General features: G+C 51.5%; 7 protein-coding genes across 7 annotated transcripts; 3 read left to right on the top strand and 4 right to left on the bottom strand.

Annotated features, from left to right (window-relative positions):
• Positions 1-316: 316 nt before the first annotated feature.
• Positions 317-1,472, top strand: TGAM01_v202304 (hypothetical protein; the record flags this gene model as incomplete). The annotated part of the gene is made up of 3 exons (XM_018807108.1): positions 317-554; positions 676-1,387; positions 1,448-1,472. The coding sequence occupies 3 exons, from the start codon at positions 317-319 to the stop codon at positions 1,470-1,472; spliced, it is 975 nt and encodes a 324-aa protein (XP_018659616.1).
• Positions 1,473-3,131: 1,659 nt separating this feature from the next.
• TGAM01_v202303 (glucosamine-phosphate N-acetyltransferase) lies at positions 3,132-3,823 on the top strand (the record flags this gene model as incomplete). Its single annotated transcript, XM_018807109.1, has 2 exons — positions 3,132-3,460; positions 3,583-3,823. The coding sequence occupies 2 exons, from the start codon at positions 3,132-3,134 to the stop codon at positions 3,821-3,823; spliced, it is 570 nt and encodes a 189-aa protein (XP_018659617.1).
• A 504-nt stretch (positions 3,824-4,327) lies between these two features.
• On the bottom strand, positions 4,328-5,259 carry TGAM01_v202302 (2-deoxy-D-gluconate 3-dehydrogenase; the record flags this gene model as incomplete). Its single annotated transcript, XM_018807110.1, has 3 exons — positions 4,328-4,774; positions 4,865-5,077; positions 5,140-5,259. The coding sequence occupies 3 exons, from the start codon at positions 5,257-5,259 to the stop codon at positions 4,328-4,330; spliced, it is 780 nt and encodes a 259-aa protein (XP_018659618.1).
• Positions 5,260-6,002: 743 nt separating this feature from the next.
• TGAM01_v202301 (sorbitol dehydrogenase) lies at positions 6,003-7,388 on the top strand (the record flags this gene model as incomplete). The annotated part of the gene is made up of 4 exons (XM_018807111.1): positions 6,003-6,059; positions 6,142-6,512; positions 6,611-7,019; positions 7,086-7,388. The coding sequence occupies 4 exons, from the start codon at positions 6,003-6,005 to the stop codon at positions 7,386-7,388; spliced, it is 1,140 nt and encodes a 379-aa protein (XP_018659619.1).
• Positions 7,389-7,565: 177 nt separating this feature from the next.
• Positions 7,566-8,899, bottom strand: TGAM01_v202300 (alcohol dehydrogenase; the record flags this gene model as incomplete). The annotated part of the gene is made up of 5 exons (XM_024548971.1): positions 7,566-7,774; positions 7,831-8,077; positions 8,136-8,274; positions 8,433-8,676; positions 8,842-8,899. The coding sequence occupies 5 exons, from the start codon at positions 8,897-8,899 to the stop codon at positions 7,566-7,568; spliced, it is 897 nt and encodes a 298-aa protein (XP_024406374.1).
• Positions 8,900-9,563: 664 nt separating this feature from the next.
• On the bottom strand, positions 9,564-11,108 carry TGAM01_v202299 (hypothetical protein; the record flags this gene model as incomplete). Its single annotated transcript, XM_018807113.1, has 3 exons — positions 9,564-10,048; positions 10,116-10,556; positions 10,622-11,108. The coding sequence occupies 3 exons, from the start codon at positions 11,106-11,108 to the stop codon at positions 9,564-9,566; spliced, it is 1,413 nt and encodes a 470-aa protein (XP_018659621.1).
• A 5,712-nt stretch (positions 11,109-16,820) lies between these two features.
• Positions 16,821-21,160, bottom strand: TGAM01_v202298 (hypothetical protein; the record flags this gene model as incomplete). Its single annotated transcript, XM_024548970.1, has 8 exons — positions 16,821-17,004; positions 18,287-18,879; positions 18,943-19,044; positions 19,105-19,161; positions 19,237-19,299; positions 19,365-19,424; positions 19,482-19,544; positions 19,616-21,160. The coding sequence occupies 8 exons, from the start codon at positions 21,158-21,160 to the stop codon at positions 16,821-16,823; spliced, it is 2,667 nt and encodes an 888-aa protein (XP_024406373.1).
• Positions 21,161-21,626: the final 466 nt, after the last annotated feature.

Genomic DNA, 21,626 nt, shown 5'->3' with positions numbered 1-21,626 from the left:
AGCGACCGCGATAGCACGACTATATTCTCAGATTGCCTACTACCTACAGTTCAGCCTCGACTCCTGGTTCCTCGGTTGCCGGCCGAGAGCTCTACTCCATTCTTAATATCACACTCTATTCTCCATACTCTACAACGACTAATCGACGAGAGGCCGCTGCTCCATCAGCCTACCCCCGGCTAGCGGCTTTGATAATTCGGCCACGAGGCTGCCCAGCAACAGGGAAACCAAATAGGGCCTCGAATCTCCTCTGTCGGCACCACACTCCAGACGCGCGGGTCGCAGTCCGGGATACAGCACAGTAGAGTATCACAAGATGGCCGTCGCTTCGATCCAGGACCGAACCGCCGAGTTCAAGTCGGTCCTCGCCCAGGCGCAACGCCGTCAGAATGCAAACAAGGCGAGCGCGCAAAGGAAATCGCTGCTCAACGACGCGCAAAAGTCAGCCGCAAATGGAGATGGGCGAGTGAGGAGATCAGATTTTGCCAGGAAGGCGGCGGAGATTGGACGAGGCATCTCGGCCACCATGGGCAAGTTGGAAAAGCTGGCGCAACGTAAGTACCTGTATATTGAAAGATGAAGGTTCACTCGCTGGATTTCGAATGATTGGATATGATTGGGGATGTTGCGAGGCCTTGAATTTCAAAGACATAGCCAAACTGACACTTTGAGCAGTCGCAAAGCGCCGCACCCTCTTTGACGATCGACCTGTGGAAATCAACGAGCTCACATTCGTCATCAAGCAAGATCTGTCTTCTCTGAACCAGCAGATCGGCGCCCTGCAGACAATGTCGAAACAGCAGCACCCAAAAGCAGACCAGGAAGGCGAACACAACAAAAACGTGGTTTACCTGCTGCAGGGCAAATTGACGGATGTCTCAGTGAATTTCAAGGACGTGCTGGAGGCCCGAACAAAGAACATTCAAGCGTCGCGGTCACGCACCGAGAACTTTATATCTTCCGTGTCTCAGCATGCGCAACACTCTCAGCCGTCTCTGCAGCAATCCGCATCGCCGCTATACGGGACCCCGAACCGAGCATCGCCTGCGCCCGGCAACGACACCCTATCGCTAAACCCCGGCCCCATGGGCGACCAGCAGCTGATGATGATGGAAGAGGCGAACCCGACCAACTCGTATATCCAGCAGCGTGGCGAGGCCATCGAGGCCATCGAGAGGACAATCAACGAACTGGGCGGCATCTTCGGCCAGCTGGCCACCATGGTTGCTGAGCAGAGTGAGATGATCGAGCGAATCGACGCCAACACGGAGGACATTGTGGACAATGTGGAGGGAGCGCAGCGCGAGCTGATGAAGTACTGGTCGCGAGTATCGAGCAACCGATGGCTGATTGCCAAGATGTTTGGAGTTTTGATGATTTTCTTCTTGTAAGTCGGGCTGCTATCTATGCCCTTTTCACTTGATACATGTACTAATTTGGGAAACAGGCTATGGGTTCTGGTTTCGGGCTAAGAAGAATGGCAAATGCGATTTATTCTTATAGACGCGGCTGTACGGATATCATTCAGGACGGTCTTCCTGTCAATTTCATTTCTATCAGTTGAAGTTGGAGTTGTAAAAACTAGAGGGAGCAGAGACAGTAATCAAGGGAGGTGTGGCAAAGAATAAAGGACGGCGTTGTTGGCATTGGGGGACTTTTTTTTTTCTTTTGAAGTTTTATGTTATGTTATTCTCATGTCACCTTTATGTGGTTTATTTCGTTCTTCTGCAGCCAGCAGATTACTATCAGCCTGAGGCTACATGTATGTATATTGCTGCCATACGTTTCCAGCGATCTTCATATGATTATGTCGCACATATTCCGTCTGAACTGGATGCAGCCGTACTAAGCATGGGGGTGGAGATAAAACGCGTAGGGGCGCGGTCTAACCGACGCTTCAGGGAACATGAAGGGTTTCGGGGTTGATGCTGCCCCTGAGCTGAGCTGCTAAAGCGCTGCGGCTGCTATGCTTGGGGTGCTCAACCGCTGTATTTAGTGCTGCCAGCGCAGTGGGGTTCTGTCGCTCGGGTATGGGCGTACCACTCAGCTCCTGCAGCCAAAAATAGGGGATGCGGATCTTGGACTCGGGGTTATGCTCATGATGCGTTTGAAAATATCATACCGAGGATAGCATGAAATATCATCTGAGCCTCTCCATATCAGCGGTACGATAAGCCGTTCCTTTTCTATGGAGCACCATCTTTGTATTTTAGTTTCTCAGCACGTTGAATCGTCCAAGTCTTTCCTGGCTTGTGCTGCCGCTGCGCCTCCGCCTTGGCGACCAGGTCCCGCGACAGCCACTAGCAGCGGGCCATCAGGGCACGCAGTTCCAGGGCATTGCACCCACCAATGGTGCTAAAGTGCTAATAGGACCAATGGACAAGATTGAGGGAAGCTTGCTTGACAAAGTGCTGGTTTGAACGACGTATTGTTGTCTTTAATGGAGGGGAAGCGCGGTTTACTTTTTGTAATGGCATGTGACATGCAAGAGGAATACAGGAAAAGAGCATACATATAACATCGAATATACAGCTCTGAAGGCAATCAAGTGCAAGATATAAATCATCAGATACTGCGAGTAAGAGGGTTCTCTAACCAGCCTAGCGCCTGCTATTTTTATGCCATTCGTATCTCATCTTGGGGATCCTATTCGCACACCCCGAAAGCGGCGTCAGTGTCAGCCTCGCCCTGTCCACAGTTTAGCTTTTGGGGCCTTGTGCCGCTCTGGTTTTTGACTGGTTTTAAATTCCAAAGCCAGAATCGTCTCCCAAATCCCTCTCTTGCTTTCGATTCTGCTTCTCTCATCTCACCTCTTCTCCCGTCAGCTCTTTGTTGCAACGTCGTCTCGCTCATTTCTAACGCGTCTTTCTCCTTCTCTCTCTCTCTCTCCTATACAGCGATCTCAATCCGCGTCATTGATTTTTTGTTTGCTTGACTGATTGACTTTCAACTGAAACCGCCTCTCTCCTTGTCCGACGCTAGCACAAAGCCACAGGGCCAACTCTCAAAGATCGACAACAGCTGCGCTCCTACGCCTCCTCCTTTTCGTCCCTGAAGCTCTCTCGACCGCTCGCTCGCTCGATCGCTCGTTACTTCATTCGTTAATACAAAAAAATCAATCCAACCTCACAATGTCTCCCGCCGCTACAATCCCTCCCATCACCATCACCGACGCCGACCAGGATGGCCTCTTCTCTCAAGACCTCATCTCCGAGGTTGTCTCGGCCACCCTACCGGAGGGCTATAAGCTGCGAGCCCTTCGTCGCACCGATTACAACTCTGGCTTCCTCGACTGCCTCCGCGTGCTGACCACGGTCGGCGATGTCAGCGAGGAGAAGTTCCAGAAGCAGTTCGACAACATGCTGGCTCAGGACAGCTACTACATCATATGCATCGAGGACACTTCCCGAGAGAAGAACTCTGTCGTAGCTACCGGCGCCTTGATCGTCGAGCACAAATTGTAAGTCGGAAAAGCGAAAAAAGTCCTCTGGGGAACTGCGTGTACCCGATAGCCCCTGACCCCTGAGGCTTCTGCCACCTCGCACTCAAGACAACCAGCAGCTAACCTTGATTGTTCTACAGCATCCACAGCCTGGGCAAAGTCGGCCACATCGAAGACATCGCCGTCGCCAAGGACCAGCAGGGCAAGAAGCTCGGCCTCCGCCTGATCCAGGCCCTCGATCACGTCGCTGAGAAGATTGGCTGCTACAAGAGCATCCTCGACTGCAGCGACGCCAACGAAGGCTTCTACGTCAAGTGCGGATTCCGACGAGCTGGCCTTCAGATGGCCCACTACTACGAGGGAGGCAAAAGTAAACACTAAGACCCCCAACCCCCCCTTTTTTTTTCCACAATCACGATATGAGGAAGAGAGAAGTGGAAATGAGAGAACATGTGTAATAATGATGTCCCCTTTTCTTCTCTGGGGTAGAGAATTCATGCCTTTTTTTTTTTCTGTTTTGTTTTACGTTGCATAGCAGCTGATTGGTTTTTTTGTTGCTTTTTCCTCCGGCGCAGGCAGTAAAATCTAGAAGGGTTCTAGATGACTACATATTAGACGTCACCGACACGATAAAGAGATGGATGGGTGGGATGAAATCGCTGGACATGTAATAGAAATTCGTTAATTTTTAAAGCACGACTACTTGCCTAAGCCATGGGCCTCCCTCTTTGCTAAACAGTCCCATCCAAGTGCTAGTTTGCCAAGATTGCATTGGTATCTTGATCGTTGTTAAGAAGTAATTATCTCCATGCTAGGTATCATCCATGCCTACTATATACACAGCCCAGTTTCCAGTACCCAATAACCAAAAAAAAGACAGGCTCTTTACCGGCCCATCCATCCACCGTCCACCACCAGCGTATGTCCACTTACATATCCACTCGCCTTGCTCGCCAGATACACCGACGTTCCCTTAAAGTCCTCGGGCGACCCCCATCTGCCCGCGGGAATTCTCGCGCTGATGCCCGCCAGCCTCTCCGGGTTATTCAGCAGCGCCGTGTTCATGTCCGTCTCAATGTATCCCGGCGCAATGGCGTTGACCGTGATGCCCTTGGCCGTCCACTCATTGGCAAACGACTTTGTGACCTGACCCACGGCGCCCTTGGACGCGGCGTAGGCGGGGACTGTGAAGCCGCCCTGGAAGGTGAGCAGCGAGGCGAAGTTGATGATGCTGCCGCGACGGCCGGTGACGGGGGAGACGGGGAGGGAGAGCATCTCGCGGCCAAAGTCGCGGCAGAGCGTGAAGACGGTGTTGAGGTTGACTTGGATGACCTAATAAGTGAGATTTTGCCCTGTGTTAGTCACAATACATTTACACGTAATGACCAGCCATATATATATGAGAGATGGATATATACGCACATCGTTCCAGTCATTGTCGGGAAACTCCTCGCAAGGGTGTCTCCTCTGAATGCCGGCGCAATTGACCAAAATGTCTACCTTGTGGCCCGCGGCGGTGACATCCTTGGCAATGTTTGCGACTTGCTCTTGGACACCAAGATCAGCTGTGAAGACCCATGCTTTGCGGCCTGTCTTTTCAACGGCCTCTTTTGTCGTCGTCGATGTGGTGTCTCTCTAAGTCCCAGGGAAACCCTCCATGTCAGCCCAGCAACCAGGCAAGTCGGCAATTGAATCACCTGGATGAGAATAATGTCTGCGCCGGCTTCGGCAAGCCCAATGGCAACGGCCTGTCCAATGCCCCTTGTGGCACCGGTGACAACGGCTGTAGAGCCCTCGAGTGAGAAGAAGGATGCCATTGTGTTGTTTCCTTGATGATGCTGAAGTCAAGAGGAGTAAATCAATCCAAAATATCCTAATCCTAAGAAAACTAGAGCGATTAGTATTTGAATAAATGCAAGAAGAAGACCAAATCCCGAAAACACGCAACGGCATGAATAAATCCGTCTAGCTCAACGTCTCCAGGGATGGAACTTGGAGGGGCATCGGCTATTGCCCCGCGATTTGGAGAAGGTTGAATAAGCGCACCACCTATTCCGGCAACTGGTGCCGATGCGCCACAGGCCACTGCTGTTACAATTAGCTGCTGTTAGAGCGCCTAGGCCAGCAATCTCCACGTCTCTGCGTGTTTTCCAGGCCTGTGTTTCCCTGGTTTTTCGGCCCGGGTCATTGCGGCTTAGACTGGTGGATTCGGCGGGCTTGCTTTGGGCCTGTCGGCGAAGCGAGGCAATTGGGGTCTGGGCTGCATCGTTTGATGTCAGTAACACGGAGAATCTAGTTTGCTGACTTTGGTTCGATATCGGAGCTTGGGAACCATTTTGTTATGTCATGAGATTTATTTAGGCATCTTCTCTCTCATCTTGATTCTTAGAATATCATCTTCGAGTGATACAAAATACCCATCTATAGAGAGCAGAGCCTAGTAAAGACAGGCAGTCGGTTCCTCATCTCATCACAACATCTCCTCTTTCCTACCAACTCTTATTGCCTGTGTCTCTTCTCAGCTGCTGGATACCAGTCTACTTCTTCTTATCCTATCATCATGTCTATTGAATCAGTCAAAGCCTCCGTCTTATTTGGCGAGAAAGACCTTCAATTTGTATGCAAGAAGCCTCCGGACGAGAAGGCCTTGAGACCTAAAAAAGGGAGCTTCCACTCTGCTAACAGCTTCACCCTCACAGATTGAACGCTCTCTAGAATCTCCCGGTGCAGACGAGGTCCAAGTCTCTGTCGACTCAACGGGCCTCTGCGGCTCAGATCTGCACTACTACAACCACTACCGCAATGGCGACATCCTCGTCCGCGAGCCGCTGACGCTGGGCCACGAATCCAGCGGCACAGTCGTCGCTGTAGGATCCGCCGTAACGAACCTCCGGCCAGGCGATCGTGTCGCGCTCGAGGTTGGCCTGCCATGCGAGTCTTGCGATTACTGCAAGAGCGGCAGATACAACATCTGCAAAGGCATGAAGTTTCGCAGCTCGGCCAAGGCGTTTCCACACATGCAGGGGACGCTGCAGGAGAGGATTAACCACCCTGCTCGATGGGTTCACAAGTATGTGCCTCCCCATCTTTGATATACACACATCTACATATGTATTGAAAATAGCGTGGTATGATGAGCTGACCATGGGATATTATATGTGCAAACAGGCTCCCCGACGGCGTCTCCAGTGATCTCGGCGCCCTGATTGAGCCTCTCTCCGTCGCCTTACACGCCTATCGCCGCGCTGCTCTCCCCGCCTCAACTCCAGTCCTCATCTTTGGCGCAGGAGCCGTTGGCCTTCTCTCAGCGGCCGTCAGCAAGGCCATGGGCTCACCAGCTGTCATCATTGCCGACATTCAAAAAGACCGCGTGGACTTTGCCGTCAACAACGGGTTTGCTGATGCAGGCTTCGTTGTGCCCTTGGCCAGGCCGCAGACCATTGACGAGAAGCTGGCCTATGCGCAGCAGGTTGCGGATTTGGCTGGCAACGTTGAGATTGGAGGCGTGCCGGTCGGCCAGGTTGGGGCTGTGTTTGAGTGCACCGGTGTGGAATCTTGCGTGCAGAGTGCCATCTACGTAAGTTCATTTTTCCTCTTCAATTTTAATTATTCTTCATTTTAGCTAACCATGAGACTGTAATAGGCTACAAGACCAGGCGGAAAAATTCTCATCATTGGCATGGGCACCCCCATTCTCACTCTGCCCCTGTCTGCGGCTGCCCTTCGCGAGGTCGACATTGTTGGCGTTTTCAGATATGCTAATACATATGCCGACGCCATTGAGATGCTGCACAAAAAGGACCCCGTATTCCCCGACCTGGAAAAGCTCATCACACATCGAGTCAAGGGGCTTGATGCAGTCCAAGAGGCGTTTAGCTTGGCGGGGAAAGTCAAGGATGGTGAGGGTAAACTAGTTCTCAAGGTTGTGATAGACACGAAGAAATGATTGGATAGATGCTTCAAATTCGAGAATCAAAGATATGAGATGACCTTATGAACCAAAAAAAAAAAAAAAGCACTGCAATAAAGAGGGGGGAAGAAAGCTGTGATTGGAAATGTATCATGGTGATTGGATAGATTGGGAGCCAATTCTAATACTGCAAATATACTCTTCTCATCTATACTATGCTCTACTTTGTGATTTATCGGGGAAGCCAAAGTCAACGCCAAACGGCGGGTAGACGTAGCGCTTCAGCTCGCCCTTCTTGGTCAGGTCGTCTGAATAGTCGTTCAACAGCTTCATGTCCTCGTCGTCGAGAGTGACAATCTCCAAGTTGGACTTGATGCGCGATGGCGTAACAGACTTTGCGAGAACTGTGCTGCCACGGTTGACTGTGTTTATGAGTTAGCAAAATATTACTTCACTGGTACTGAACGAAGAAATATACCGTGGTAGCTTAGCAAGACTGTTCCTGCGGAAACGCCCTTCTTCTCGGAAATCTTGACCACCGGCTCTGCGGTCATGAGAGGGCTGCCCGTGCTGCCCAGAGGACTGTATGCCATGACGTGGATGCCCTTTTCTTTGCAAAAGTCGACAATCTCCTGCTGGGGGAGGCTGGGGTGGTTCTCAATCTGGTTGACGGCGGGGACTACGGTGGCGTTGGGGAGGAGCTGCTCGAGATATCGCTTGCTGTACTGTTTTTTCAATGTTACAAAAAGGAAAGTGTATAAAAGGGAGATCAGATAAACGTACGTTGCTAACGCCGATAGACTTGGTCTTGCCAGACGCGAGAGCGGCCTCCATTTGCTTCCAGCCGTCGACGTGGTTGTAGTCGTGGATCACATCTCGCTTGCCGCCCGGTAGAGTAGGGAACTTATCGTGGTTGCCTGTTCTGAATTAGAACATCTGAATCCATCTTGATTACTCAAGCTTTTTGCTCTCACCATTGGGGTTTAGCAGAAGAGGCCAGTGCTGATGAATTCGTTAGCAAACATGCAGTAGTGACAAGTGGAAACCCAATTACTCACCACCAGCAGTAAATCAACATACTCCAGCCCCAGGCTCTTCAAGCTCTTGTCCAGCGCCTCCGCAACGCGAGTGTTGTAAGTCGCCCACACTTTCGTCACGACAAAGACGTCCTCGCGCTTGACTCCCGCCGCGAAAGCCTCCTTGAGGCCCTCGCCAACCTCGTCCTCGTTGCCGTAGCAGTAGGCGCCGTCGATGAGCTTGTAGCCGTTCTGCAGCGCGTAGGAAACGGCAGTCTTGACCTCACCAGCTTGGGATTGCCATGTGCCTACAAGATTTTGGAAGTTTTCGTCAGCATTTTGTCCTCTTTTTCCCTTCTGCTCTTCTGCTCTCTTTTTGGTCGCACTGGTTCAGATTGCCCCTCCCCCGCCATGGAAGAGATTGGCCCCTCTGCAAATTTCAATGAGTGAATCGGGTAATGAGAGAGACATACCGAGACCAACAGCCGGCATCTGCAGGCCATTGTTGAGTTTGAACGAAGTCGTAACCATTGTGATAATTTTGTATTCTTCTGCTCTAAAAAATCACGCCGAGTCGAAAGATTTGTATGTGAGAGAATAACTCCGTTGCCTGCAACCAAGTACATGTAACGACTTAACAAGCAAATCCATTCCTCCGCCCGTTCAACAATTTATAGCACATGCAACCCCTCCAACGTCGCATCATCCTTGTTCAAAACCCTCCAAAGAACAACAAAAGCTCCTCTCACCCCCCGATCTCGCTTCCCAAATAGGCTGTCGACGGCGGCGTTCCTTGGCCAAGCTCTCGGCTGGCTTAATGGGAGCGCGGCTTTTGAACTTTTGGCTGCGTGGGGGAGGGCGCCACAGCCCGCATTCTGGCCAAGGAAAAATAAGTCCGTGTCGATGGAGCTGGCTGGCTTTTTAGGCTGCGGGAAACACGTTCTGGATGGATTTCTAGCCCCGTTCAAGTTGTAATGGAGCATCCATCGTCATAGGTCATGTACGCTCTATAAGTCGCGTAAGATACGTGTATGCATCGTGGAAGGTGATGACTCAGTGCTATTCTGTACTTCTCTGACATAGTGGCATTCATATCCAAAGAAGAAAAGGGAAAAGAAGTTCAAATTCAGTCTATATGCTTGCAAAAGCGCGGGTCTTCAGACTCTTTCGCGCAAATTCATGATTGTTCTGCCCCTCACCAATCAAATGGATTCAAGGCGTCGTTATAGTAATCCTCGCCCTCGTCCTTCCACTCTTCGTCCTCGTCGCAGTCCTTCATGATGGCCTCTTCTTTATGTTCCCTCTCTTCAGCGTCAAAGAGGGCCTTGAGCTCAGGGAATTGCATCATCAGGCTTTTGTATGCCTTTCTTCTCTGCTCCGGCAGTGCAGCATTGCGACTCCTCATGGCAGCAGCAGCTAGGCCGCCTGCCATGAGCGGTAGCACAAAAGGTGCCGCAAGCCCGCCTGTTGCTGCTGCTACCAGCAACGACTCAATGTTTGGGCCGCCTCGTTTTGGGACCGCAGCCTGATCTGCTCTGAGCATGCAGAGTGCTCGATAGATCTGCGCTGATTTTGCGGCTGTGGATGGTCCCATCACCAAGAATGCGAGGATGGCGGCGAAGTCGACGTCGTCCCAGAGCATCCTCATGTATTTCCAGTCCTGGCACAAGACCCGGAAACCTATTGCGGATTGTTTAGCCATTGTCGATAGAAATGTGCTGCTTGAGTCGTAGAGAGCTGTACTTACACTGACGACATTTCTTCAACGCATCATACTCCCCGTCTCCGAGGCCAATCACCTCGATGCCGCTGATCTGTGCCACTTCTGTTCTGTCCATTTCCTTGCGAAGATTGCCACGACTCTGCGCCGACATATTCCAATAGGTTCCGGCCGCCAACTTGCTTCTTAGCGTCAGGTCTCGATCATCCCATGTCGTCTTTTCGACAAGAAGAAACGAGATGCGAGAATCAACATCCCAAGAGCTGAGCACTGAAGGAACGGCCGAGGCATCTTTGCTTTCCCGCGGAATAGTCCTGTCTGATTCTCGCATCCTAAACGGGGGCGCGAAAGGAGCTGTGACGTTGGGACCGCGGGGAAGCTTGACCAAGATGCCGTAGTACTGAGTGAACTCTGGGCTTGGCTTGCGAGGTGAGGATGATGTTGGTGATGGCATTCGGTTTGCTGATGCTGCAAGAATCAAAACAGTTAGAGACGATGCAATAAGAGGTATGAGGAACTGAACTTGTACGGACTTTGGGAGGTGAGGAAATGGATGACTTGGCGAATCCATTCGGTCAGAATTGGTCTGGCAATTTCCCACATCCGTGCAGCTTCTTTCTTGACGAGAGAAACCGTATCGCCAAGATGCATGAGCACATACTCGGGCATTGTCGTGGCTTTGGCTCGATTTGAGCCATATCGAGCTCCAGCTCCACTGCTTCTGTTGTTGTTATAGCTGCTGCTGCTGCTGCTGCTGCTGCTGCTGCTGCTGTCATCTGCGCCAATGAATCTCTTCATCCAGGCCGGGACTCCATCCCAAGCGTCGAGAGCGCCATGCTTCAGGTCAAAGACCAGCGCAGTCAGCCACGCCGCCACGGGCACGAAGCAGAGATTCCGCCAGATGATGAAGCGCTCTGGCCATAGAATGAAGACGAGGGCTATGGCCGAGACGGTGGTGACGGCCTGGCGCTTTGCAGCGGCCCTGTGGTCTGCGAGGGGCTTTGAGTTGGGCGCAGGCATGGCTCCAGTCAGCAAGAGACGGTGAGTGGGCGCTGCTTTTAGTGAGGATGTTAGCGGGCTGTCGATATTAGATATTACATGTCACCAACAATATGGCTCACATACCTCTATGCCAACGATTTGGAGAATTGAGAGAAGAGAAAATCAACCAAGAAAGTACTCAATGAGGGAAAAGAAAATTTGTCAAAAAGTTTCAAGATGATGCAGTGTCCCGACAAAAGCTGACACGCCGAGTCGAGTCTCTCTTGGGTATGTTCGCGGGGTATGCCTCTGGAGTGCTGCAACACCAAAACAAGAAGCCCAGCAACCAGCGTTGGGCCACTACGCCTTGCAGCAGATGCTCAAAGTCGATCAATGAATCAATCAAAGGTTGCAGCTGGAGACGGTGCATGTGCATATGCAAATAACAAGTCAATACAAGGCATCTACTGCAGCTTTCTATAGGGTGTCTTATACTCCAAACCACAGCCGTTTACTGCTCCCCCCTGCAATGCAAACCGGCCGGTCACGCATCAATCTCATGCCTCAAAGGCGGTGGGCCGCCCTACACTCTCTCCAGATCGCCCAGAATCCAGCCAACCACAATCGCCTGGGCCCTGCCGCCTCACCCTGCATCAACACGTGTAGCCCGTCTGTAGGTGAACAAACAAGCCTCCACTCACTTTCGGTCTAGGGAGTTGTCAGTGCCAGCGGATGGATTTTGATGGCCAGGGGGGGGCAGAGCCAGCACACCGGAGGCAATGGAGCGTGACTCACTTCTCCTGTCTACAATAGCTCCATCAGCTTGTTGGCAATTTCAGCAATGTTTGTGCCGTAGTACTCAGCGGTGGTCTAACAATGAAGGCATTAATCAGCAGAGCGTTCAACTACGAAGTGTCTCAGATTTGGCACGTACCTGCAGAATCAACGTCCCGTCCTCAATGGCGCACTCGTTGTAAGTCGAGTGCTTCAGCTCATCCTTGCCAACAATGCGAAACGCTACCGTCTTCTTATCGATGCCCTCGTGAAAGGCCTCGCGCAGCATGTCGTCCACGCCGAATTTCTGGTACACGAGGTAGGACGCCAGACTCTCGTAGTACATGCTGTGATATGCGCCCAGGTTTCGCTGCCACGATGCATCTCCATTTCCACCTCCGGCGGCGGCGCTGAGCTTGCCAAAGGCCTGCTCGAACTGCGGCTCCAAGGCAATGTCCCTGCCCAGGATCTCGCCGAGTTGTCGCTTGATTGCTTCTGACTGCGCATCCCAGTCGTTTCTAATGGCTGCGCGCGCGATGAAGCTCATGGGCTGGTGACTGGCCAACGCAGTGCTGGGGGCGGCGTTGAGGGCATTTTCTAAGTTGTCTAGTGAGCAAGCGTCGTCGATGTTGGTGCCCAGATATCCTTCTCTGAAGAGAATGACGAGCGATCCCGTGGCAGAGATGGCGCAGCCACAGTAGGAGAATCTTTGGCCTTCGTCCAGGTCCATGGTGATGGTTCGCGCTGAAGCAATGGTATTGAGCTCCTCTTTGCCTTTGTCTCCATGTTTGGTGAGGAAGCGATCTAGCTGGTACAAGACGCCGTCAATGTATCTAGAGCAATTGAGAAAATTAGATCATCCAATACAAAAAACAAAAGAATTTTCACACTTTGTCAAATGGAAATACTGATAAAACATACGCTGAAATCATGGAACCAGGAGCTTCGGCCGCATATCCATCCTCAGCATACGCGCAGACTTGGCGCAGATCAATGTCGATTTTCCACGACTCGCCCAGCACGGCAGAGATCCTGTTTTCATAGTCTGCTTTCCTATTTTCCCATTCATCGCGGACTAGAAGAATGAATCAGCATCGAGCAGGGATAATTAATGGGAGGTGCTACAAACTGTTTTTGCGAACTGCAAGCGAGAACTTTGTGACAGGAGGAAGACGGCCCATGATGTCTTTCCACTATTGTGAAATCAAGTATTCAAAAGATGAAACAATCTCAATATTTTCGCAATGATTAACAGGTTTCGAAACAATAGCAGCATAAAACCTTCTATCCCTTGGATCGGGCCCCTTTTCCTCCAGAACTATTGACAAATTCCGCCTTGCCTATCCGCCCATTCGTACCGCGTTATGTGAAGCTAAGACGGCCAACTAGCGATTCAAGCGTCTCTTGGCTGCCGCCGTCAATAGCGCGTTGCGGCTGAACGAGACTCGGTTTACTATATGGGGGCCAAAGTGTGACATATCTATCGTTTCTTGGTTCAAAACCGTGGGTACCAACAGAGGAAAAGGGGAGGATAATGTGCAATGGAGAGCATTGATCTCCAAGCACTACGAGCCTCTGTCTTGCTGGCAATGCTTCTTCACGTCAACATTCTCCCCTCTCACCAATCAAAAGCGTAATTGGTTTAGTGGTAAAATTCTCCGTTGCCATCCGCAACGTCGGGGAGCCCTGGGTTCGATTCCCAGATTACGCAGCAACACATCTTTTTGCAGTTTTGAGTGCCATCTATCGCCAAGATATGGTGAGTCCTCTCTACTCCAGTATGACAAAACTGTCATGTCTGCCATCCTTTTTGTGTCTTCTACGTTGGCTATGCTCACTGGGGCACGCAAATCAGTTCATCTAAATTGTCTTTTTGATTTCTACGTAGAATGCAAGGCTAGATGAAGTGTGCAGTGAGTGCTATTCATGAACCCATGTCGTCCGCAAAAGATTCGATTTGCGCAGAAATTTGACCAAAGACGATAAAAAGAAACAACAGATGAACTGTGAAATAATCGCACTATATGCCATAACCATCTCGGTGGCTGGCCTTGGTATCGATCCCAAACCGTGTCCTTATGCGGCTTTTCCTGCCGTCAATGTATTTGTAAAACGCCAATATGTCCGAGCCCTGTTTTGTTTTGCGCGTGAAAGCAAGTGCAAACGAGTTGCAGATTAAAATTAGCGGATGAAAACGCTTGCCAGTAAAGGCAAGCATGGGCGTCGGAATGCTTCAATGAAGTACCAAAATAAAATGAGAAAATGCGTATGAGGCCGACTCAAACGAAGTCTTAGGTGGCATCTTCGTCCATGGCGTCGTCCATGGGAGAAGACTGGGCATTGGCCATATCCACATCCATGGCATCGGCAGAGCCGTTATCAGCAGGGTCGGTGGTGTTTTCAGCATCAGCCTCGCCGCCAGGGGTAGCCGCACCAGTAGCGTCCTGCTCCATCATGGCAGCCAAGCGTGCAGCTCGGCCTTCTTTCTTGCGAGGGACAGGGGCTAGAAGGGATATATGTCAGTGAATGCTGTCCATGTGATAAAGCATCTGCCCAGAGGGAGGAGATAGGCATCGAAGAGAAGAGAAACAGTAAAGAAGGAACATACCTCGACCATTTTCCTGCACGTAAAAACGTCGGAGAAGTCCAACAGCCTCGTCACGGCTCCAGCCACCTTCAATCTCAAAGCCTGGTTCAACATTACTGCCATGGCCACCGCCACGAGGGTAAGAGACGCCCAGACTGCCGCCTCCATCAGGGAAAAGGTAGCGCTTAGGCTCAGGGTGAACACGATCCATGCTGCCAGGAGGAAGACCATTGGCGTGGATGTTGAAGACTCCACCGCAACCGCCGAACTTGTCGTTGACGGCGCCGAAATAGACCTTCTTGATGCGAAGCTGACGGAGGAGAGAAGCACACATGACGCACGGCTCAACAGTGACATAGAGAATGCACTCCTGCATGATGTCGGTGGGCACACGCTCGAGAGAGATCATCTTCTGGCCATAAGGATAGAGGTGGCCCTTGCTGCCATCCTCATTGCCTTCGTCAGGGGAGCGCCACTCCTGCGAGTAGGACGGGTCGTTTTCCTTGCCCTCGGGCACCTTGGGGGGTACCTTGGGCTTGAGGCAAGTGGTGCGAGGTCCGCCGTTGCGAGGGACGGAAAACAGGGCAGAAATGGCCATGAACTCGGCATGGCGAGTGCCGTTGCGAGTGACGTTGGTCGCGTTCATGCCTCTGGCGATGACCTCGCCTTGGTAAACAATGACGCAGCCGACGGGAGTCTCGTTGGTCACGAGCGCAAGGCGAGCCTATGGGTGAATGTTAGCAGATGTACCAAAGAGAGAAAACAAGGGCAAGACTCACCATGTCCAAAGCTCCATGCATATGCTTTTGGTGCTCAGCACGTTCAGCCAGCACGGCCGGGTCGACAGTGCTCGGGTCGGTGATAATCTCGGCGTCAATCTCCTCAGATGGGGTTTCAAGCTTCTTGTCGACAGCGGGGGCGGCTGGAGCTCGGGCGACGGCGATGCCGGCCAGCCTGCGAGAGAGCTCGTCGATCTGGTTGCCACGAGGCTTCACGTTCTCCTTCTCCTTTGGCTTGTCCTTGTCGGCAAGGTCATCGACGGCAGCGACGGCGTTGACCTGGTTGGCACGAGGCTGCTGATTCTCCTTTTGCTTGTCCTTGCCGGCGATGATGACAGCGACAGCGGCCGCAGCAAACGTGGTGACTGTGGTGGCGGTGACTCTGTCCACGACCACGGTGTCCTTCTCCTGATCAACATCCATCATATCGCCAGCATTCTGCTCATTTGCGGCGCGCTTCTCTTTGCCGCCGCGTCTCTGCTTGCCGCCACGCTTCTCCTTGGCCTTGTTCTCGCCAACGGCAGACGAGGCGCCCGAAGCAGGGCCCGAAGCAGGGCCAGCACGCGAAGCCATGTTGGCGTTTCCGTCACCAAGGGTAGACGAATCGTTGAACTCGTCGGTCTCAAAGTCGTCGTCGTCGCCAAAGTGGCTGTAGGTAAGGCTCTTATCCGATCCAATGTGCAACGTGGGAAGTTCGACCTGGACGAGCGACGCGGCGTAGTCAGAGCTTGGCGTGTTCGGCGGCACGGAGGGGACATTTAATCCGTCAGTTTCAGAACCGTCAGAGAAGGGCTCCTCAGGCACCGCTTCAATGCGAGGCTGCCTGGTGCGGCGGAAGGGAAACAGCCGGCGGAGGGCCTGTCTGGCACCTGCCAGGCGCATTAACTGGCCGCCCTCTCCAGATGCAGCACGAGGCATGGTGGGCGACTGGTGAATTGGCCGCTAAAAACTCGTTTGCTGCAGAGAGAGATTTCCTTTCCTTTTGAAATTAATTACAAAGAAAAAAATGCTTCTCTTCTCTTTTTTAGAAAAGAAAGGAAGCAAGGCAATAGAGAAGAAAGAAAAAGAACAGAGATATAGCTGTTCTGGCGGGGAAGTGGGTGATGGTGTGTCTCTTGAGAAGGCTAAAGGAAGGCTCTTTCCTTAATCCTCACAACACTCGCAGCTAGACCGCTCGTTCGCCTAGAAGAGAGAAAGAGCAGTGAAAAACGCGGTGAAAGCGTAAAGTGCGTGTATCTATGACGTAGAAACGTGCTGTGCAGCCGCAAGTTGTACAAAGATGGAATGAGGTAAGATCTGGAGATGGGTAAGGGTTAGAAGGGCTGCATTCTCTTCTGGGAGTTTGGAGATAGAGATAGGCAGCTTTGCTCACCAGTATAGCCTCAAGAAAGATCTCGTTTTAGGGAGATTGTTTTTCTAATTTGAAAAAGAGCGGCGATAAAATGTAGAACAGGATAAATCAAAACTAGTCGAATTAGCAAGAAATCAAAGATAGCGAGGATGCTTCAGCTTACCGTAAATGTTCTCGCTCGCAGTCGTAGCCGAATTCGCAACCTCTAGTCTATCTCTTCTTGATGGCAGAGGAAGGAGTAGAAGGAAGCGGAGAGGAAATCAAGATGACTTCTTCTCGTTGAGGTGTGAAAGTTCAAGCACAGACAGGAGCAGGATGGCAACAAAAAGTCTCTCCTCTGACTCTTCAAGATCAAGTGGGAGGACCTTAGACTCTTCTTCGATATCTGGAAGGGTAGGTTCGAACTTCATTACCCCAGATATTGATGGGAAATTGCAATAAAGCCTGTTGTGGTGGTTAGTCAAGGTTCCTTGCATCAAAAGTTAAGAGAAAAGGAAGAAGCGTAAGAGGAAGAGAGGAAGAGGGTAATAGGAAGGGCTTGTCTCCCACCTTGCCACTCGCTCCAGATAGTTCAAGCGTATTCAGCACCTCTCGTCTTCTCCGTGTATGATTTATCCTTGCAGAGAGATTCAAGATGCAAACTCGAAGAGCCTTGGGAAATCTTGACTGCTTGATGCAAGATACACCTTAACGGATTTTGATTCAAGAGAAAGAAAATCCGCAAAGGTATATCTCGATGTTGGACAATCAAGATTGCTTTCGGCTTCGAATGCAGGTTGAAAGAAGAAAGAGAAAAGAGTGCGAGAGCGGGGTTGAAACGAAGGCTTTAAATAACGGCTGGCTGGCAGTGAGGTGATGAAGTTTTGGGGCCAAGCTTTTTTGGCGGTCGAATTTCTGTAGCACCCTTGTCACTGATCAGGCGCTAGCGCCTATCAGATCCGATGACTAAGCGGTCAGCTCTGTTTGTCTCCGCTGTGCGCCACTAGTCAGGAACCCATTACAGGGCGGTCTATGCGCTGTAGGACAGTGAATCACGATACCGAACTTGAGATAAAAGATGCTGAATGCCAGCAGTGGTCACGATGACAAAGAATCAGAGCAAAGGCAGATATGGTTGAAGGACGACAAGATTTAGTTTACCACAAGTAATAGTGCTTATCAAGAGATGTCGAACTTTGGATAAAAAATGCTAGATGCCAGTAGTTACGACGACAAAGAATCAGAGCAAATCAAAGTCTCAGCATACATGAAACGACAGGATCAACAATATCCAAGATTATCACGGGGCAATGAAGAAGGGCAAGAGGACAGAAAGAGGTTATAAAAAATTCCAAGTCGTATTTGACCCGGTATTGTATTCTTCACGACTCTGCCAAACGGCAAGTCTACTTCTTCGCACGCTGTATTCTATAAAAACACCATATCGGTAAAAGAAAAATCAAAATCCTGCTCCAATATTGTATCAAACCACATTCCACGCAAAAGGGGTATCGTTAGCCAAACCGGCTTATAGAAAAAAATGCGTGGACTTGGATCTAGAAGCATGCATCTTCGCTCGAAACATTCGTCAACTGGATGCAACAATCGTTCCTAGCCCATCAATGGGGCAGCGCTGAAGCGCATAGTCATGCCCCTGCTCAGGGGAGAGACAGAAGAAGAGAAGAAATGGGAGGAGAAGCGAGAAACATCTCGTCGTAGTACTGAAGGTTGGGATCTTGGACTTGACGTTGCCGATGGCATCGTTCCAACAGGCTTGGAGTTGCTGTCGAGAACCGCAAAGCGTTGGAGGCAAGCTCCCATGGCGGGCGCCAGAGAGGCCAAGCAGAACGCTGCTGAGGATCCCGTGAGGCCGGCCAGCATCGTTGCAGTCAGTATGCCAATCAGAATGACCAGCGTGGCTTGTGCCAGCGCTTGAACACCGATCCACCTGTTGAAGCTCCTCTCTGTGCCAAAGTCGGCACCATCGTCGCTTGCAGCATAGCGCTTGGGCGACGTCTGGAGGAGCAACAGCGAGGCTGGTCGGATGCCGTCCTCGGCAACAGATGCTGCTGCTTGCTGCTGGCTCTGGGCTTCGCCGCTCTGCTGAGCAGCTAGGCCACTCGCACTGCCATTGGCTTCTGTAGCAAGTATGCGTGACTCTCCAAGAATAGTGGCGAACGAAGCTTGTGGGCTCTCCGTCGTAGCATCCTCGCTGGCGTTCGCAAATGCGGCCGAGCCAAGCAGAAGAGCATCGGGCGTGGTGCCATATAATAGCTGTAAGCCGCCGGGGGGACCCTCGGGGTTGATGCCGCTGTCGACAACGAAATTCTCGGTCTGGGCCTTGAAGAGTAATGGTGTTAGCTGAGATGTGAGGCAATTGGCAGATGCTGCAGCACGGCGTACCATCGAGGAGGACTCTACCGAGCCCGTCGAAAGCTGGACTGAATGGTTCGCGGCGGTCGCCAGCGCAGAGGGCGAGGCGTTTGCTTGGGCGCTCGAGGTTTCCTGTTTCTTCATGTCAGTCGACAAGAGAGCGGCGAAGAGTGTGGCTGCGTCTGGACATACGGTTCGGAAGACGGCTTGTTGGCCAAACAACCTAGCTGAATCACCAACTGGTGTTTCCTTTTTTCAAATGTTAGTCGCGGATTCTTGCAATCTAGCTTGGGGGGACAAATGCTTGTGCAGTAGGAGACGTACACTTCGGAGTCTGCCACGCTCAGTTGGCGAATGGCCGTATGATTTGAGCTCATCTTGAGGTTCCTTTTTTCCAAAGTTAGTCGCAAAGTTGCGCAGGCTAGCAGAATGGGAAAAGAGAGAAAACGTACGCCGCCGAACTGCAGTGCAGTGCTTGTCGCTTGGCTCGTAGTAATTTCGGCTGATGTATCCTTTTTTCGAATGTCAGTCCCGGCTCTGCATTCGAGCTGATTGTTATGGTAACGTACCCTTCCAGTAATAGCAATTGCAATTGATCCAGATCGAGAAGTATCTAGTTGAGCAAGTGGTGCCTTCCGAGGAAATTAGTCGACGTCCAGCTACAGATGAAAGAAAGCAAAAGAGGGAGAATCAAAAGACGTACGCTATTCGCAATTGCATGGTTCGCAATTACTTCTGTACCGCTTGCGGATGATGCCGTAACAAGTACCGAGCCACCCGGCGAGTACGCTATGCGCACATCACCTACCCATCCTGCGGGCCGTGTTATACTTATGCCGGCTCGCGAGTCTTGTGCACGAGAGTCACTCGGGCCGGAGCCCGGATCATACCACGGCAAGCTCGTGTCGGCGGCCGCGACTAAGCCAGTCTCCCCGGCGGGAGAGACCAGCTCGCTCGAACCGCTACCGCCAGCTGCAAGGCCTTGGCCATCAACATCGAAGCCGCCATAGACGAATGAATCAGATTCTGATGCAGAAGGCTGGGTCGGGCTCAGAGTGCGCGAAGACGAAATCGAAAGCATGCGGTCATCCTCAGAGAAGCTTGATGAGGGCGAGAATAGGCTGAAGTCGGTGTAGTTATTGACGCCAGTGTGGTTGTCTTGCAGGAATGGTAGCTCTGGTGATGTCGACTCGGATGAGAATCCCTCGCGTTCCTCCAAGCCAAATGACACTTGCAGATCTTGCTGTGACGCTGGCGTAAAGGCCTTGGGGGGCGACGCAGAAGAAGAGGAAGCGGAAGACTGGGAGGAGAGGTAGCCTTCGGGATCAAGGAAGAAGTCGTAATTCTCATCGGCGATGTCCACGGGGTATTGGATAAACTCTTCCCATGATTCGTATGTCTGGGACTCGACGCTGTCTAAGCCAGCAAATGTAAAGGTTGGATCGATGCCAAACATGGACATTGGTATGTCTGGATTGTCGTGTTGCCCTCTAGCTAAAGCCACTGCAGAAGTTGATTTCTGCGGTGGTGCCGCTGCCACTGCTGCGACAGCCGCTGCTGCTGCTGTGCGTGCCTTCTTTGCTTGCTTTGCGGCAGATTGAGGCTGAGCGACTGTTCGCTTCTTGTGGCTGGGGTCGCATCGAATCTTCTTTCTTTTGCAGCTATCGCAGGCCTTTATGATGCGCATCAGGTGTGCGTGATCGCGCTGCTCCTTTGTCTTTGATCCTCGAGAGGCAGAATCTGTGACATCCTGGCCGTCCTTGGTCATGATCTTCATGCCAGGGAGGTGTGAAAGATCAGGCGTAGAGTACTGAGAGGCCTTGCGGCTCTTGGAACTGGAAGATCGAGAAGACACTGCGGGAGATGCGGAGGCTTGACTCCAGTCCCACGTTGAGTTGACGGGAGATGTGTTGCTAAAGGAAGATGTGGAAATGGCTGGAGAGGCAGCGACGGGGCTGGATGAGTAGACGGGGTAGAACTTGAATGTCTGGCCCGTAAGCTGTGTGTGCTCCAAAAAGTCGAGCGAGACGGTTGCCCGCTTTTCCTTGAGAGCAGCAGATCCAGGAACGTAGGCGTTGATCATGTCATCGAGTTCCTGCGAGCCGAGAGCAGGGAAGAACTGCAGCTGAGCGCCGAGTTGAGGCTGGTAGACTGAGAAGCCCTGGGGGAGAGGGGCGGCAGATCGGTATTGAGCCATTGGAGAGGATTGATTGAACGATGAATTAGAGTAGTTATGGAGGTGATTCATAAGCTTGAACGCAGAAAGGACGTCGTGAGGATCGCTATGGTGCACTACCGCGAAAGTTCGGACGTTGGTGTTGTTTGGCCAGCCATTGGAGTGTAAGCTCACGGATATGCTGGAGAGACTCTGCCTAGGTACTTACTGAATTAATTTGGAGGCCAGTTTTGAGAGAGTGTGTTTGATAAAGATTCAATTCTTTTTTTTTTCTTTTGTGGTTCTGAACGAATGAGTGAGGAGTGATGGTGGTGAGATGAGAATGAGATGAGAGATTAGTTGAGGCTAAAAACTGAGTTCGCAGCAGCGCCAAGGGTGCGGGAGAGAGGAGAGGAGGGTCCCGGCGCGCTGGAGGCTTTGGTGAAGGCAGGAAAATCAGACACAATGCCAGTCTGCCTATTCTTCAAGGGGCTTCTTTGATAGATTGATTGATTGTTCTTGGCAGCCTGAGGCTATTCCACGATAGCAAAGTGCTAGG

The sequence above is a fragment of the Trichoderma gamsii genome, assembly GCF_001481775.2.
Source record: "Trichoderma gamsii strain T6085 chromosome Unknown Scaffold_5.2, whole genome shotgun sequence".
NCBI classification, from domain to species: domain Eukaryota; kingdom Fungi; phylum Ascomycota; class Sordariomycetes; order Hypocreales; family Hypocreaceae; genus Trichoderma; species Trichoderma gamsii.
Note: the sequence above shows the minus strand (reverse complement) of the source record. Positions and strands in the feature narration are given on the sequence as shown.